At 37.7% G+C, this 16,113-nt stretch overlaps 1 protein-coding gene and 1 long non-coding RNA gene across 3 annotated transcripts in view; both read left to right on the forward strand.

Moving 5' to 3' along the window:
* prkcaa (protein kinase C, alpha, a) overlaps positions 1 to 13,551 on the forward strand; it is a 68,151-nt gene extending 54,600 nt beyond the window's left edge. For both annotated transcript variants that reach the window (XM_037251909.1, XM_037251918.1), the window contains 4 exons: positions 1,491 to 1,571; positions 2,346 to 2,453; positions 3,882 to 4,022; positions 10,344 to 13,551. In XM_037251909.1, the coding sequence (XP_037107804.1) occupies positions 1,491 to 1,571; positions 2,346 to 2,453; positions 3,882 to 4,022; positions 10,344 to 10,508 (495 nt within the window). In that variant the 3' untranslated portion in view covers positions 10,509 to 13,551. The remainder of the gene's footprint in view (positions 1 to 1,490; positions 1,572 to 2,345; positions 2,454 to 3,881; positions 4,023 to 10,343) is intronic.
* LOC119123121 lies at positions 4,029 to 7,990 on the forward strand. The gene is made up of 2 exons (XR_005098004.1): positions 4,029 to 5,537; positions 5,696 to 7,990. It is a non-coding gene; the product is annotated as an uncharacterized LOC119123121 (long non-coding RNA).
* Positions 13,552 to 16,113: the final 2,562 nt, after the last annotated feature.

Raw genomic sequence — 16,113 nt, forward strand, 5'->3', positions numbered from 1 at the left:
TGTTTTAGGTTCATCCTTATTTAACGATAATAATATCTTTGATTTATTTAGTGGCTTTCAAGGGATTCAAGAATGCAGTGGAATGGTGATTGCTATGCCAAAAAGAGGGTGCTGAAAATGACAACAAATCTGGACACAATTTAATAATGATTTTTTGTGAATTTATACATTGACAAATATTGACAATTTGCACTGTTGGTCATTTTATTTCTAAACATTTTCAGGATTGAACATTGGTATTATGAATTGAAGGCTCTGTGACCTTTGATTTGTTTGGTTCTTGAAATAACACATATGAGACATATAATCAAACAGAGTTCTCAAAAATCAGGTTCAGGTTTAGTACCGATCGATCCCTCTTGGTTGCCTCTGGATCTCATTTGTAGACTTTTCCCCGCGACTGACGCCAAGAGCAGGTATTATCTTTCCAACGACCTTTGAATACCAATGAGCACCCACCAACAGCAAACACTCCAGTCAACTTCTGCCTGCATCGTCAGCTTTCAGAAATGACACTCGCTTCTCTTTTTTGTGTTGCACTTAATTTCTTAGTTCATGCAAAAATAACCACCTCCGCTTTACTGAGCAGTGCGAAGCAGTCTTCTGAAGCGGGTTCATCCTGAGTAGGTTTGATAGCGCGGAGTCTCTTTTCCACAACTTTTGCATTCCGACATGCAGCATTTGAGTGTGATGAGTTACAAAAACCTCATTTTCATGGTCTGCAGAGCGCAGACTGAGAATCTTTTGCACGTCTGGCCAAGAGTTATGCAAGGTTATTTACTTGTGGAAGAAACTTGCTGTCCAAGCTCAACTGTATTCTTATTAGTTTAGGAGAGGCAGTAAGAGAACTACTTAAATGTTTGCATTCTTTTTTTTGTCTACTCTTCTAGGGAATGATGACATTCAAAAATTGTGGCTTGTTTTCATGCATGAATGTGCACGTTCTTGCCCTTGTGTGAAGGGGTTAACGTGGAAGTCATGCAACCTTCGGGTGTGCAGAGCTGGATGTGCATTTGTCAATCTTGGTGTGTGTTTGTGTGCACGTGACCTGAAGGAATGTCCTTTAACTGAAAAGGTCAGATGTTACTCAGCAAGGATCTTTGAGAGATCCTAAAAACATTTAGATATATTCCTTTTTTTTTGCAGGGAGGAGGGATGGGGGAAAGGTCATCATTCAGAATTCTATGTTTGTCTATGTCTGTTTTGATGGATTTAAACATATGAACAAGATAAGTAGTAAAGAAAATTGATGGATGAATGAATTAATCATTTTGTTTAATTGTGAATGGTTATTTGTCCTTATTGTCCAGTGATCGACTGGCAACCATTCCAGATTGTGCTGAGGACAAGTCCTGTAGAATTCGATCGAATATGGGATGAATTATTCATATATCTTTTAAAAATCTAATTTCATCAATCCATTCAATCGGGAATATAAACAAACATAACATTGCTTCAGTCAGATTTCTCTTTTTTTTTGTGCTCCACAGATTATTGCATATCAGCCATATGCACGCTCTGTTGACTGGTGGGCATATGGAGTGCTTCTATATGAAATGTTAGCTGGACAGGTGAGTGTCTTACACACACACAGACACACCTGCACACATACACACACTTGCTCAGTTGTTGACTTACGAGTTCAATTTGTTCCATGACCATGCTCTCATTATTATATTCAGTATTATGTTGTTTGTCTACACGTGTTGCTGCACCATAGCTCACATTTTTCTCACAACTCAAGAACTCAAGTCAACAAACTGGTTAGTTGGGTCTCTCACAAGTGGTAATATAACTGTATTGTATTTTCTACACGTTCTTCTAAATCCATATTTGTTTTATTCAATGAATATAACATTTTACCTGAGATGTCCCTATATTTTCTGAGTGTGTGAAGACCTGGATCAAGAGGTCATGAAGCAGACGGGCTATCTCTAGCAAGCCTAGTGGAGTGTTAACAACAAATAATTCATTTCCTCAACTGTTGAGACATCCACATGAGAGCTACTGATGATAACCACCTAGTGAAGAAGGCACAACGCTGCTCAGAGATGTCTACTTACATTGCTTAAAGATGCATTTAATTAACAATACATTCCATCAATTGATAATCCACTAGTTATTGCTATTCATACTCCAGATATTTTCAATTTGGCCAATTTAAATTTGTTTGTCAGAAGAAAACAAATTAAAAATCCCCAATTCTGCCACTGTTGGATCCCTCTCATACTGTTTGGTACCACTTGACAAAAAATTGTTTGTGGTCTCAAAACTGCAACCATCTATTCATCCATCTTGTGATAATGGATGAAACACTCTCAACATCACGCTCTATCTGTCCGCAGCCTCCTTTTGATGGAGAGGATGAAGACGAATTGTTCCAGTCCATTATGGAGCACAATGTTTCCTACCCAAAGCCCTTGTCCAAAGAGGCTGTTTCCATCTGCAAAGGGGTGAGTAAAAGGTTTGATCAATCAATGGCATTTCAAACAAACACGCGCACACAGGCGCACACGCACACACACACACAACACAACACACACACACACACATTCATGCAAAAAAATGCATTATTACTATCAGTCTGAGTAGAAACTCATGGAAATCAACAATCTAAGTGCAGTGGAACTCACTTTCACCAAATCCAACATCATTTACATTAATATAAGAGGAAGTCTGCTCGTTCTACATTTGTCATCTTTATTCCTGAAAGGAACAGCTCCCGAGTTCTATGTCAGTGTGAATTAGAATAGATGTTCTTTAAATCTGCTTTGGCCATGTCTCACCTATTTTTTTTTAACATGCACATATACGTACATTATTAAAACACACTGCAGGAAAACCAACATTTTGTCCATTATAGTACCTCTAAGTTAAGATATTATGGAATCATGAATACATTATTTATCACAAGATTTATTTAGACAACAGCGTGTGCATTTGGGGAAACATAACAGTAAAACAATTCATGCTCACAACATCTCGGTCAGTGTAAATAATATTGTGAGTTAAAGTAAATTGGACACAATACAAATGTTGATTTCAGGATTTAAATTGCAGGAATTAAACCAAGCAAAACATTTTTGTTACAGTTAATCTACACAAGGAGGAGTAATTGGTTTGGGATGTTTATTTGTTGTGATGGTCCTCTTCATATTTAGTTAGGTACTTAAAACAAAAAGATGTGACCTCGTTCATTGCAATTATCTTTTTAGGGCCCAAGTTATGGTTCCCCAGCGCTCACTCTTAGAATCCCTGATTTCAACTAAAGTATTGTTTTATTTCGCTATCAAGCTGTACATGGGAAAGCACAAATATAAACAATGTTGTAATTACAGGTCACATATTGCACCAATGTTAAAGGCTTCAACCTAAACTATTTATGAAACTGAATATCATAGAAACTCTTGTTCAAAGAGACAAGTCATACTAAGTTGTATTTTATTCTAGATGGTTCCATTTTGATACATATTTTATGTGCCATTTGGTTGGCCATGCAGAATTAAACACGGAGCTGATTTTTGTTGTTGTTGCTGCTCATATTCCTGTGGGTACTTTTTAATTTGCTTTCTGAAAAAAAAAAATTATATATATATATATTCTGTGATATGATTAAGAGTGGCAGCAGTTCTCTAAAAGAAAAACAGAGAGGATATATATAAAATTAAAAAAAATCACAATTATGTCACTTATTTTCGAGCCCTTCTGTGACCTAGAAATGCAGTGAAATCTCATTAAGGAACACGTCAGTGTAAGAAGACTGGAGAGGGAGTAAAAAACACTTTACTCCGTTTGAGTACAATTGTGATGTAATGATGATAGGCAGTGCGAGCCACTTGTTTTGACAACATATCCACTTTGTTGTTCTGTACATTAAACAGCTAATGACTAAGCATCCATCCAAGCGTCTGGGCTGCGGTCTTGAAGGAGAGCGGGATGTCAAAGAACATGCCTTCTTCCGACGTATTGACTGGGAGCGTCTTGAGAATAAGGAGATTCAGCCGCCCTTCAAGCCAAAACTGGTAAGTCTTGTGCACATACACTTAAAAAAAAAAAAGAAAATTATCCACCCTGTCATGGCCATATCTTATGCATCTGTGGATAGACCTTGGCATTCTGATCTCTTGATCCAAAAGCTGGCTAGCAATGTGCAATGTCACCTTTCGAGCAAGGATGAGGTTTCTACATCCAGTCGTCATGATGAAGAAGAAGCTCGGTGAAAAGTGTAGCTTTTGAATTGTCTATGGTCCCACCATCACCTAAGGTTCCAAGTCATGGAACATCATCACGGATACAAGTGGCACAAATGAGTTTTCGCCGCAGAATATCCGGCCTTTCCCTTAGAGATCAGGTGAGAATCTCAGTCATCGCAGAGGTGAGCTGCTACTTTGACATCTGGTTAGGATGCCTCCCTGAACGCCTCAAGATGTTGCGGCCACGGCACAATGATTTAGTCTTTGTCATATTTCATAGAATATGCAAAGAAAACGTTCTCATTCATTCACGTTTCCATTTTGAACTCAAGTAACACTTTCCGAACCAAACAATATGTGAGTGATTTAATCTTACATTACATTATTATATGAATATTTTTTGAAAACATTATTCTAACTTTTCCCGCCTTTATGACAAATCTCCATTCATCTACGGTATCCGTCTGCTTTCCCTGTGCTCCGTTGTCAAGGGAATGCAGCCATTTAGGTAGCTCATGAATACTAAACACAACAAGTCCTTCAAGGGGCTACAATACTAAATAGCTTCATTGCTACTGTAATGTATGGAACTTACTAGGCATGAGTGGCACTCCAGCATGAGAAACATTATTATCATTATGTTTGCAGTAATTACCTCAATCTGTGGTCAATCCTGCGAGTCCTATCAATCCAATGGCAATGAAGCAAGATGAATAAAGGAACAGTGATAAACATGACAGTCATTCATCATCATCATCCTCATGGTTACTGGCGATCATTGTTCCTGTCCATACATGTTCTTGTCTGCTGACCTTTCAGGAGAACAAAATAGGCAAAACGTTAACCCAACGACGCTGTCTGAAATAAAATCTTGTGTTCTGACATTATGTAAACTGACTTTGGAAATTGTGACACTAAAATTCTGGTCAGATTGTTTAACCTTCTGGGCATTCGAACTTCAAGTCAACACCAATTAAGATGTCAAGTGAAGAAAGGGCAATATTCCTTCAACAATGTTGTGATGTGAGACAATGTCAAAACAGAGCTGCAGGGACAGGGCATACTGTAGATTGCATCTGGCATACATATATGGCCCATAAATACTAATTCCATATCTTCTTATCCCAATGTATAATTAATACATTGTCAATTACTTATGAAGGATACAATGAGGCAAGTATTGTCAACCCAGACATGAAACAAATCTAAGCATGGAAGACAGGCAGAACTACTTGTATGTAGAAGCGTGTGCGTGTTACATATTTGAATACAGTATTTATTTTCTTCTCTTAACCCTCAAGGGCTCCGGTTCATCTAAAAAGGTGAATGCCGGCCGGTCTCACTGTCCCTCTTTGTGTGATGCAAATTTTGCGTGTGCGTGACTTTCAATTTGAACGATTATACGTAGGAAGAATGTGAGTGCCGTAGAAATAGAGACAAGCTAGGGATGCATGTCCTGTATTTAGTATTTACGCTTTGTGTTTGCTGCACAGAAGTCCAAGTTTTCACATGTAGAAAAAGAATAGAACTCCCATGGCCTTTGTGCCTATCTTTTTTTGTGCTGGTCTAATTCTACATTGAGGGGAAGCCAATGCAAGCATGTCGGCATTGTCGTAGCACAGCGGATGTTTGCATGGCTGTATTGTAGATGTGGAAAAAGACAAGCGATGGTCGTGTTAGGGTGAATGTTGTGATCTGATACGTAATGCTCTATCATGTCCATCTCACCCAACTATGTAATACAGCACTGGGGACTTGTCCATTATCAGCAAATAGCTGTTGTTATACTCCCTTCACACTCGACTACATCCAAGCTTTCCTCTCCATCCCATTCTCTCATCTTTCCTCTTTTTATGCACAGCCATCCTTGCTCACTATCATTTCATCTGCCCGCATCAGCTGCACAATTGCAATCAATGCCTTCACTGCATTTTAGATTCAAAGGTGGATAAAAAAAATGTATGTCAGTATAAGCATGGAGGCATTTTTTTTCATGCGTCCATCTATCATGGGATGTTGTTACCAAGGCAACACTGACAACATCCATTGAGCACTGTGTTAGCAAGAAACGCCCACATATGGATGGCCAACATGCTTTAAGGAGGAAACTAGGTCGAGTGTAAAAGCTGTTGATTGATAGATGTGTGAGCTGGAGCTGGGAATGAACAGAGGATCAGAAAAGAAGAGTGGGAGGTCTGTGTCATTGCGCAGACATCCTGGAACATTGGCCATGGACGGCATACCTAATGGCCGCTCGCATGAATTATGACTCACTGCAGCTGTAAGACAATGAAGGGTACACACGCTTACAAGATGACATTGACACATAGCCTATTTTGGCCTGCTTTTAAAGGGCTAAAATCAGATTTATTTACATTCTGCCGTGAACCTGGAGAAATACTAATAGTAGAAGTAGAAGCATCTTGTAGATTTTTAAAGGATGCCTAACAAAAGTGCTCTCATTGAAGGTTTCTTGTTAGTGTGCTGCAAGGCAAAATTTCAGACCTTCCTGAAGCAAAAGGGAATATTTACATTGACAACATGGCAAGATTTTTGTTTGCTTTCGAATGACATTTGGTAAAAGATGACTGATATCTCGTCCACTCTCTATGAGGCACAATTTGGCATTTGAGTCAAATAACACACTCACGCCTCTTTGGAAGGCGGTAGAACCATAAATCAACCATACATCCAAGACTGTGAAAGCAACTAAAGTAAACCAAGATTTTTCTAGAGGTATTTAAAAAGCCCTAGTACTTTGACTAGTGTCTCCAAAATGGACAACATTTTGAATCCTTTGAGACCTCACAGATCACCATGACTGAACTGATTGGTAAACAGATCCTGTGAATGTTGTTCTCTCAGTCCAAACTGCTTCTTCTACCGTAGTGTGTTCTCCTCTCTTGGAATTGTACACTGCAGTAATCTCTCATGCACGTTTTATTTTACACTAGGTGGGTGCTGATTGGTCACAGCTTTCCGACAAGTAGTAAATATCAGCAAAGCAAGTGATTGGTATATGCAGCTGGTCAAAGGTCAAGCATGTCTTTCCTAAGCACTCAATGTGATTTAGTGATTGATTTTTCTCACTGCTAATCTGTGAAGGCTTTGCAAGGATGCCTCATTTTTCATTGGTAATGGAAGATTTCATTCTTATTTTTAATGGGATTTTAATGTTTAAATTTATGGATTCGGTGTTCCAATCTTTCAAAGTTGCCCAAACTATTTTAGCGCTACGTTAATCACACTTATAACCAAAAACAAATCTTGTACACAAGGAAGACCCTAAATCCAATCATTTCTTGCTCTCCTCATAAACTGCTTATCTCAGTGCAACATATGCTGAGTGCAAATGTCTTCACCGCTAATAAACAACTCAATTTTGTGGTGAGATGAGGTGAAAAGCGGAGGGCTTCTCACAGTTGTGGCTGTCGAGAGAGCGAGGTAGTTGTGGTGCGTGAGAGCAAGTGGGTTGGCACAACTCTTAATGGAGGCGAGCAAACAGTTATCATCCTAAGTAGCTGACTTATTTTAATATGCTTGCGTGCAAAGGCGTGCATGGCAGTGTAGATGCGGAGAGAGAGATAGAAGGACCGAGGCAAAGCGATTAAAGATGAGAAGAAAGTAGGTCAAAATCCCATGTTGGATACTTTATCAATTTATTTAATATCAATTTATCAACAGCTTGGGTCATCAACCTGTAAGATTTGACCGAATCATTCAATGAGAATGAATGGTCTAAAGATTTCTAGTAAAAGTGGGCAATGATTTTTGTTCTGTTGTCAATCGTGGCATTCGGAAAAAGAAGCCAAGATGGCCATCAGAGGTCAAAGTGCGAAATGCACTGCCCCTCTTGAGTGAAGGGTAGTCAGTGATGGATGGAAGATGACAGTTGAAGGACGCGAGCGATACCCGTCAGGTATCTGCTGTGCATCAGTCGCATGCATAAACACAGGGAGTTGTTCTTTATGTCGAAGAGTGGCTTGGAGGGAAGTTCACTTGTCGGTAAAAATATCGTTTGAACAATTGTGACACACAAACACATGTTTGTGCTTCTTTATATGAACCTGTTTGTTTTTGTCCAATAAAAAAGAATGACAGGAAAATAAAACAGTGCATGGCCAGACAAAATTATTTCTGTGCATGTTTGTGCACATTCATACACAATTGACGCTAGCATAAACACAAGGAATGTAGGTCAATGGAGGCTGGTTACAGCTGCCAGTAACCATTTGAAGCGACCATGACAAAGGAAGGAAGCCACAGGGGAACAAAATATCAATATGATGGTAAACATCACCAGCATCGATCGATTTTTATTTTTTATTTTTTATTTTTTGTGTGGTTGCTGTCTAATGATTTTTAGGGATTATATGAATAAGAAAAAAAATGTTGAGTTGTAGTTGGGATTTTTTTCCAGTCCAGTCCTATGAGTGGTGAGACATACTAAGACTCAAGTTTGATAATCCTATACCAAACAAAAATAACGGAAAAATTACCTCGAGTTTACCAAATTTCTGGAATTCAGGTGCTGCAGTTCTTTGGTCGATTCTATCCACTTCAACTGACTACTGTGTGATGGATGTTTTGTGGAAGTCTTTTTTCATTTGACTGATGCTTCATGTGAGGAGATGATGTTTGGGGTTGAAAGAGAAGTCATGAGCAGCCAAGAGGCTTCTGCTGCTCGCTGTGTGAGTTCAGGCCAAAATGTGGCAGAACAAAGTTAGAAGTTGCCCTACATGGCCAAGCACACGTGATGAATCTGTCTTGACCTAAATAAGCAGCTCTGTCTGAACAAAACTCAGATCTTAATTAATCGGAAAAGAAAGGGAAAACCCCGTTAGACACATAAGGGCAGCCGGGGACATCCCACGAGCAAGTTGAACTTATTTAGAGGAAAATTTAGACCACCAATTAGGTCAGGAGACACACTCATCCTCGTCTATCGTTATCAACATGTCTTTGTTATTGTTTAATTCTAATAGCTGTAGTTTTAGTCAGTTTGTTAAACCCTTGTTTAAAATTCATACATTGGAATCTTATGTTTGAAAACAATATAAATAGCTATATATATATATATATACACTACCGTTCAAAAGTTTGGGGTCACAAAATTGTTTGGGTGACCCCAAACTTTTGAACGGTAGTGATTATATTTATTTAGATAATTATTTATAGATTATATATATAATCTTCTGTGTAAAAAATCTTATAATATATATGTATACTTATATTCATAGATTATATATAATCTTATACAAATATAAAATATAATTTATAATATTTAATTCATAATATTTTATTATAATAATATTTACACTACCGTTCAAAAGTTTGGGGTCACCCAAACAATTTTGTGACCCCAAACTTTTGAACGGTAGTGTATACTACATGAATTTATTAACCATGTAAATGCAATGTTAAATTAGTCAAGAACTCATGTAGAGTACATACTGTAATTTTTTTTGCATGATGAATCGTAGATGTAGATCACATGAGCGCATCATTAATACTACAAAGCTCACACTAAATGAACCTTGTTTGTTTGAAAGTGTTCTGCAGCTGCGCCTATGCTGATTTGGTCTTGTGAACGCTCCACTGCCATTGATTGTGAATGAGATCTGGAGCATGTAATGTGACGTTAATAGTCAGGTGTTTTTTTTTTCTTTCTTCATTTTTACGTGTCACTGCGCACAGAATATTCAGACGAAGAGATTGGTTCAACCAATTTCAGTTTGGTACGTTTCGTGATCCTTACCAACAGGTCGGCGTGGGAAATGCTTACCCTCGATATGCACAACAGTTTTTTTTTAACTATTTACAGGATGTTTATTTTTTTTATGTGCCTTCCTAAAGATGTCACCCATGTGATTTTATTTGTAAGGACAAAATATATGCACAAATCTATATATCTGCATGTCATGCATGCTCATAATGTAAACAGCTTTTTTTTTCTCTCTCAGAAAAAGTTAAGACACAGTTTTGACCTCACCCACATGGAAATGATTTTAAGTGACTCTGCAAAGGTTTTAATCGTATTGTCCACACGGAAGCGTGAATATTATCATCTAAGAAATAGCCCCAAAATGAATTAATTTAAAAATGCTCACGTGTACCTCATCAATTCGTGTATTTATTTTGTCACTACAGTGTGGCAAAGGAGCCGAAAACTTCGACAAGTTCTTCACTCGCACGCAGCCTCAGCTCACACCTCCTGACGAGCTGGTGATCGCCAACATTGACCAGGCTGAGTTTGCGGGCTTCTCCTTCATAAACCCGCAGTTTGTAAACCCGTCGCTCAACAACAGAGCATGAGAAGGATGGTCAAACGTCTCGTAGTCACCCTTCAAGGAGCTCCTCTACTCACTGCCATCCACTAAAACTAAGCAACAACCTAATATACGACCACCACTTGACATTACAAAACTTGATGTATCATTTCTAATCACAAGCGGGAATTGTACGGCATGCTTATTTGTTTTCTATGGTATATTTTGCTATCTAGATTAGCTTTGATTTAGATTGTGCCGCCACAAGAAGTCATTTTGTTTAGTTTACTAATGAGCATGTATTGTGTTCAATGATGTCCTTTTTTTAGTGAAAGTTTACTCCAGAACTGGACGCACTGAGACAAAACAGTGTTCATCGATGTAAGTAAAAGAATATATTCATTTGCGGCTGTCTATTGTAGAAGCAAGATCATTTCAAAAGAGCATTCAAAGCATGGATTCATTCTAGATGCATGAACTGTATGACTTGAGAAGCATTGTTGTCCACACGCATCGAGTTGGTGGCTCAGTTTTGTTTTGAATGAACAAATAAGAATAGCATGAAGGCACCTCCTGCCTTGGCTACCGTAGTCAAATATGAAAGAGAGGGCATTGAAAAAGCACCTCGTGAGAGAATGTTTCGGTGTCATGTTTACAGCTTTCTGCCCGTTTAACTTATTTATGTCTGTAAGGTTTTAGTGTCAATTGTCTCAATTGCCAGTGGTGGCGAAAATGAAGTCAGATTTGAATATACGGTAAGATGCAATGGAGCTTGAAAAAGAAAAAGCTGTTCACTTTTGCCAGGACTAGTTCCAAATTACAAAGCCCTACTAAACCTGCATTTCTCTGCAGATCGTCAAATCTTTTTTTTTTTTTTTTTTATGACCACATTTATGAAACGTTTGACTCACAGGACACATCGATACTTTGTGTATACCCTTAAAATAATTAACAGTTAACAGGGGTCAACAAATTCTAGTTAACGTGCTGTTTTTAGAAATTAACATCACTGTCATGTAGACATTTGGTTTCTTGAATACAGCAGTAATCATGCAATGTTTTTCTTGGGGGGATGCATTATGTTGTGTGTAAAAAAAACAATCTTTCATTAGATTTATGTTAAAAGTAGAACAATGTTTGTTTTTGTTTTTTTGCGAAACTATAAATACATCACCCTCATCATCTATGACATAAGAGCTTAGAACGCACCTAAATCTGTGTACAACGCCTTTGTAAATAATCATTATGGAGTATTTCAAAAGAGTCTAGCAAATTTTTATACCGACACCTAAATGTGCTTTTCTCAACATTGTTGAGACGATCTACAGTTTAGCGAGCGCGCTCCTAATATTGCCAGTTGCTCATTTTGGTAGGTTTGGTGAACACTGTTTATCGTCGTTTCATTTGAAGTTGTGTAGGACGAGCAAGCACGTGATCGAATCGCTCATGCACGTGAGTCATTAAATGCAGCATGCCACCTAAATGTAATCGTCAATTCAACTAGAAAGTGACACTCTCCTCAAAACTCAAACAATTTCAGTCAGTTAGATGCTCACTCTACGTCTTCATGGTTAGTATTTACAATATGTGTGTAGGATTTGAATCATAAGAGTTTTCGGGTCTGTTTTAAGAGGGTCATTTGTGATTTTCAGCAAACTTCCTCATTGGCCAAGATTTCTTATCTTATACCAGCAGATGTTATCATGCGAATTGAAAAGGTTTTTTTTTTTTCCTCAAAATAAAGTTCACTGAAATACTTCCAGTGGAAATATATATTTTTTGTGGAATTCAAAAAGGAGGGCGTTTATTGACATTTTATCGATGAATACTGGTGGTTCCGTTTTGTTAAATTAACATGGTTTATGTTTGTCGATATAAATATTTTTCTTTTATGCAACAAAATGACAAAATTGATCAGTTTTAGGGTAAAAAAAAAAAAAAAAATCATATTTGCTTATCTTAAATATTTTGAGTGCTAGGTTTGCATATTTGCAGAGCTTTGCAGATATTCAGCGTGCTCTCCATTTGCTTATAATTTTTAGGACATCCCCTTTTAGGTCATAAGTTCATGATTTTGTGGATTTATTATTTTTACCGAATCCATCATCGTGACAAACACATTCTTAGTGCTCCTTTAACACTGCTTGTTGTGTTGCTATAGACCAGCTATGTCTCATTAATGGGGTTTATAATCTTAAATGTTGTGTTTGTTATTTTCTTAGGTTTACTTTTGTGGCCATTGTCAGTTATCTTTCCAGCTTCCTCAGCCAATATGAGAATGTTATTTAAAAAAAAAAAAAAAAAAAAAAAAAAAACCACACAAACATTCGAACTTTCTTTCCTGCAATATGTGACATATTTGATACCTATACACCAGATACAAAATCATCTTTCCCGTGCCAAACAGATAAGCTAGTCCCCGTAGTTTTATAAAATGAAGCTGCTCATGTGTGATTAACGAAACCAAAACACTGAGAAAAGATGCAAGGCCTAATTAATTGACAGCCTCCACACGCGAGCATAAATACAAACACACATTATTTTCAACAACTCCAACTTCTCTATCATAAACCCCAGAAGGAAATTTTACGAGTCATGTTTATGTCTGTGTTTTACACGGTTTACACTTGAGTCATTTTTTTAAATTTAAATAATTATGGCCCGATACTAATGAATACATCTTAAATGTAAAGTATGAGTGAAGGGTTTGTTTTCTTTCTTACACTACTGCTCCTTTACTGTACTAGGTACGCACGTGATAAGGCTTTCGATGAATCCTGTTGTCTTTTCATAGAAGTTAGTCTGTTCCAGTTAAGAGAGGTGAAGGACGTGTCATCCCTTAGAACGAGGGCAGAAATGCCTTATTGCCAAACTCATCACACAATCTCTTATTGTCCTTGTACATAAACTACTACTTCCAGTAGATGCCTATGTAGACAATAAATAGATGACCTTGTATTTTGCAAATGTTGGTTCTCCTTCATCGTCAGCCTGAAACCTTTAAAACGACTGAGCAACCTACCTTGTAACTGATTGTGTCATTTGTACCTAATATGATAATGCAAATAAAAAAGGAAACTTGAGTTTCATACTTTGAAATCTTTTTACTATGCAAGTACATTTAAAAAAAAAAAAAAAAAAAAAAGACCTTTAAAGTGGAGTGAACACATGAGTCAAACATGAACTTAACATGTATGTTTCTGGACTGAGGGAGGATGTCAGAGTACAAAAAGAAAACATGCAAACTCCACCCAGGTCGGCCTCAGCCTCCAAATTTCAGAACTGTGAGGCCGGCGTGTTCACCATTACTCCACCAGCGGGAAGGTCATTGCTAGCAATTATTTAATTTTTGTATTTTGCATTCCTCTTCATGACCTTTCCTCAAATATTCAGACAGAAATGTCCAATGATTTGGAACAAAAAAGCATTCGTTGCACAATTTGTTACATTGACTGAATCTACTGCTATGAAATGAGACGACTATGAACTGTTCATTTTTATGACACACCCCAGCATTTGTAGATAGTTATTATGGCATATTCACACTATTATGAAATCTCCATTTACAATATTTAATTGCATTACACATACCTTCGAAGGCAGGCTTCCAGAAGCACACGTTTCGGTCTGAGCCCTGAAAGCCCTCCAGTCCCCTGAGTCAAATTAGCCGCACTTCTAATAGCTAATAAAGTGACATCTGTGTTTATAGTATGAACATTGTGTACATGCACCAGCAATTATATGGCTAATTTAATGCATTTTGCTCACACTTGTTGGAAGGTAGAACAAGTGCAATGGCGCATTTAATGTTTCACTGAAACACATCAGCGTTTTAGTATCTTAGTCTCGCACCACTAGGACTGAAAATGTTAATGAATTTTTAAGAATAATATCTGAGACCTTTAATTCCTCCTGCCGCTGCACCCACGTGTACGTATATCCACATTTGAATATGTGTCTGTCCAAAGTCTGAATGACATTGCATTCTCTTCTTTCCTGAAACTGAGCACTGACGATGTTTCCATCAAAACCTTGCCTGTGCAGTTACTCATATTTTCTCATGCAATAAAACAACATTCCACCAGATTATTTTGATTTCCATTGATATTCAAAACAGAGCTCACTGTTATGATGGACAATTCTGTAACCACTGTGAACTACAACCACAATGATAAGACAAATGATTGTCATTTTTCGATAGGTCGAATATTTGACCCATTTTTCTTTACAGATGATTACATCGTTGGTCACTTTTTGATTTTTAAAAAAATAAATATGTGACTGTGACTGTCCAGGGTATGCTGGAAGAGTTTATATTTCATGTTAATTTCTGCCTGTGGTAATCCAGATGGTGTGACCGACTTTGATATTTGGCTTTCAGAAGAGAGGGTAAATCAAAGATGAAATAAAAGGGAGTGCTACAAAATGGCAAGTGTGTGAGTGGTGCCATCGCTGCGAGTGCAATGAGGGTTCATCTGAGCGATGACGTGCTCTTCAAGCATCCATCTTTCATCGTATCACCGAAGAACACAATGTGTTAGTCATACTGCAAATGTCCAGATGCTCTTCAAAGACGGCCCATATGTTCTGAGACGCCATGTTCTAAATCAGAGTGACATATGCACAGGGTATGTTTGATTCCACGTGACAACATGCTGCAATGTAATCTTGTTTGTGAATAATTAGCGTGGCTTGATACACATTAGATCCATACTGCATTATTTAATCACTCTTTACTAACATGGACATTAAGTAGGCTGCATTAACTCAGGCTAATCACATTAGCTTTGGAACTATGTACTTATCATGTGAATGTGTATCCCTCATATGAGAAAAGTAGTGATGCCAGTTTGTCTCATTAGTCAAACCAACGACCAGCTAATGACCTAGTTGAGAAAGAGCAATATACTATCCATTTTTATTTGCTTTTTTTCCTTATCTCTCCGTTTTCTATTCCACTTATTCCACCAGGGTTGTGGGTGAGCTGGAGCCCATCTCAGTTTAATTGGGACGAGATCCTGTCTGATTGCAGGGAACTTATAGACAAACAATCAATCACGCTTACATTAATACCTACAAACTTCTCTTACCCTAAAGGTTATATCTGACTGCGTGGCAAATGCTAGTAATTGTTGCTGTCATGTTCTGGGTTTTGTTGATTTTTTTGTTGTTGTCATGTTTTGCTTCTGTCCTGTGTGTCTCAGTTATTGTGTTGTGTTCTTACAAATAATTGCGTATGGGGTGAATAATGGCTTCTGAAAAGGTTGCAAAAAGTTTCTAGTATGTTCACAGACAGTTTTGACTTGCCGCAAAATTTCTTGGCGACAAGAAAAAAAAAGTGCATATTCAAGCATTCCCTCTCACCAAATACAAGTCCACAAATATTTCTTTTAGCTTGTAATCATGGAAAGTAATGTTTGCAACTTGATTTTTTTTGTTACAATATTTCCTTTTATATGTCAAATAAAAAAAACTTACTGAGTGATGTGACGTGTTTTTTATGGGGGGGGGGGGGGGGGGGGGCTTCTTGCAGGGATGAATACAGAAAGCCCCCAGATGTAAAGAAATGAGTATCTGACTGATTGATCGATTGATAAACACAATCAGCATCCATCAGCTCCTCAACATCATATAATTTTCATGCGCGCTTG

The sequence above is a fragment of the Syngnathus acus genome, chromosome 1 (assembly GCF_901709675.1).
Source record: "Syngnathus acus chromosome 1, fSynAcu1.2, whole genome shotgun sequence".
NCBI classification, from domain to species: Eukaryota; Metazoa; Chordata; class Actinopteri; order Syngnathiformes; family Syngnathidae; genus Syngnathus; species Syngnathus acus.